The 3,010-nt window shown below is 41.1% G+C and overlaps 1 protein-coding gene across 1 annotated transcript in view; it reads left to right on the top strand.

Moving 5' to 3' along the window:
• Positions 1-190: 190 nt before the first annotated feature.
• The window catches only part of colec10 (collectin sub-family member 10 (C-type lectin)), an 8,816-nt gene continuing 5,996 nt past the window's right edge, over positions 191-3,010 (top strand). The window contains exons 1-2 of the mRNA XM_010766154.1: positions 191-358; positions 2,162-2,233. Coding sequence (XP_010764456.1) covers positions 262-358; positions 2,162-2,233 — 169 coding nt within the window. The 5' untranslated portion in view covers positions 191-261. The remainder of the gene's footprint in view (positions 359-2,161; positions 2,234-3,010) is intronic.

Genomic DNA, 3,010 nt, shown 5'->3' on the forward strand with positions numbered 1-3,010 from the left:
CAAGTGTGTGTGTGTGTGTGTGTGTGTGTGTGAGTGTGTGTGTGTGTGTGTGTGTGTGTGTGTGTGTGTGTGTGTGTGTGTGTGTGTGTGTCTTTGCTCATTAGTGCTGCACTGATCCTCCGGTCTCACAGTGAAAAACTCAGTCGATCTGTGGATTCGGGTGCATGAGATACTTTACACAGACAATACTTTGGCACTTGTAACATCGTACACAACAAAAAAACAGGATTTTCTTCAGTGGTTGGGGATGATTGGAATATAATGGGAATGTTGGCACTCTGTGTGTTTGCAGCCGTGTTTAACTACATCTCTACCTCTACAGAAGTCTGCACCAATGCCCTGCTACCTGGAGCGAAAGGTAAGTGTGTGTGTGTGTGTGTGTGTGTGTGTGTGTGTGTGTGTGTGTGTGTGTGTGTGTGTGTGTGTGTGTGTGTGTGTGTGTGTGTGTGTTTGAACCTGACATTGCAGTTTTTAAACAACATGTTTTTGTACTGTTGGAAATTAGACATTTGGAGGTTCATGGCTCAACAGTAAATGTATGTGTTATATCTAATAATGTGGATGGCCAAAACAGTATTTGTGTAAAATGGAAAATTCTGAGGAGACACCCCTATTTTGCTTCGGGGTTAACAGAGCTAATGACAAAGGTAGCAAGCATGTAATGTCCTGTAGTTTATTAGCTTGCAGTCTGCTACCCCGTCGTCTTTTTGGAGGGAATGCCTCCGTGTGTGCTTTTCATTTTACGACATCCAGTAGCTTGATCCCCTGCTGATTCAGACAGACAGACCTAATAAAATACACACTTAGGCCGAGCAACAGTTTTTCAGCTTCATTCATATTACTGAAAAACATGGCTTTTAATTCTTCTTTTTACGCAAATTAGGGAGAAGTTACTTCAGCAGTCAACATGCACACTCACTCTGCTAGCCACTGGGAAGTGAGTGTACATTTTGACAAGTTTCCACAGAATTTTCTGTATCAAAAGAAAGTCCCATTGTGACGGTGTGTATTTAGACAGCTGCCACTAAACTGAACTGATTATTTGTTCAAGACTCATCCGAGATATACTGCTGACCACAGTCAGCCTCTAAATGTGTGTATCCTCACGTCTGCACATTTCATTGGATGTTTCACGCCCCCAAAACATTTCCAACAAACCTACTTTTATTGCATTTACTGTTATTTTGACTCTGGCATTTTTAAATAGAAGTACAGGGATTTTATTTTTTTGAGACATAAAAAGTGTCTTTATGAAGTTAGACACTTTGAATTAACTCTCTTACTTGTGAAAAAAGTGATTCTATTGCTTTCTTACACAAATCTGAACATTTCTGACACATGGAAAGCCTCTTGCTTCCCAGAATGAAGTGAGCCATGTAGTCCACCAAAGGAAATCATTGTTTGTAGTCAGAAATTGCATGAAATTGTATGAAATTGCTAAAAATATAGGTTACTTTAAAACTTCCACACAGCCTTCGGATTTGAATAATCTATTTTTCCTAAGTACTCCTCAAGTCTAATGGAGGTGTTCGATTACAATCCTTTACTTTATTTCAAAGCCTAGCACAAGACATAAATTGCTGTTGGCATCAACAACTAGTGCATCATTCCAGCTCTAATAGACACTCTGAAACCTCCCAAGATTTCTCGCCAAGAGCTCTTTGAGCAGTGGACCCACCAGAGATATTTCTCTTATGTGATTTTAACTCCAAGAAATATGTTGTGTCCCTAATACTTTGAATGATTAAGTGCTTTATAAAAGATATTGGCTTGGACAAAAATGAAGAGTCAAAAAATATTTCTAAACATCATTGGTTGATGTTGAACCTTACAATAGGACTTGCATCCAAACCAACAACTGGGCTTACACTGAAACGTGTAACAAATAATCACTCAACAGACTGCTGTGCTGTGCTGTATTGTTTTTTTGCCAATAGTTATTTTTGATGAAGTTGTATCATCATACTGCAATGGCTTTAATTTCCATCCAAACCAGCAGTGAGTGGGAAATTGGGAATATGCCGATGTATTCCATGCCACTCTGGAAGCAATCCAGTTAGGCACACTGCCTTAAAACTGTGCATGATGGGATACATTTTCTCCATATTCTCCATACATTTCCTCCATATCACTCTTAAAATACTCTCTTCTCCTAATATAGGAGACCAAGGTGCGATTGGAGAGGTGGGAGAGGAGGGGAAACTGGGAAAGAATGGACCACCAGGACTTTCAGGTATTTATCATGCATCAGTCTATTACAAGCAGTGCTTCTGTCTTTATTAAAATGCTCAATGGATTTAAGACAACTGAAGTTGGAATGAAAGAGAAAAAGTTATGGGCGGGAAAGCATTGCTTCTCTCTTATGTTTGTAGACAATCATAATGACTGTCTTCACCCAGATGTAACTCAAAAATATAATTTGCTTTACTGCTGGAAACAGGACAAACAATCACAACTTACTTTCTGTCTCTCTATTCTTTTAGCCAGAACGCCTGACTTTGCTCTGGCACCAGTTTTTGCTTTTTCCTGCTCCAGACAGCTTGCCCTTTCCTTTGCTCTGTGACATACAGACAGACGAACAGACGGACATACATACAGACGGACAGACAGACAGACAGACAGACAGACAGACAGACAGACAGACAGACGGACATACAGACGGACAGACAGACGGAGAGATGAACAGACGGACAGACGGAGGGGCAGACAGACAGACAGACCTGCTGTGTGTCTGTTGAGGAAGCAGACGTGTTAATTGCTGCTGAGGAAATCGGTGGCGTCCCGCTTCGTCATATTATGTGTTCCAACTGGGCTGGTACTAGCTGGCCAACCAAGCAGCCATATGATATAAACAGATGTCTGCACACACACACACACACACACACACACACACACACACACACACACACACACACACACACACACACACACACACACACACACACACACAATACGTGCACACAAGGCTGCAAGCATGTACAAGTTGGCAGATGTACACAAAACACTGTTT

Source organism: Notothenia coriiceps, unplaced genomic scaffold, assembly GCF_000735185.1.
Source record: "Notothenia coriiceps isolate Sejong01 unplaced genomic scaffold, NC01 NC01_scaffold00003129, whole genome shotgun sequence".
Classification (NCBI taxonomy): domain Eukaryota; kingdom Metazoa; phylum Chordata; class Actinopteri; order Perciformes; family Nototheniidae; genus Notothenia; species Notothenia coriiceps.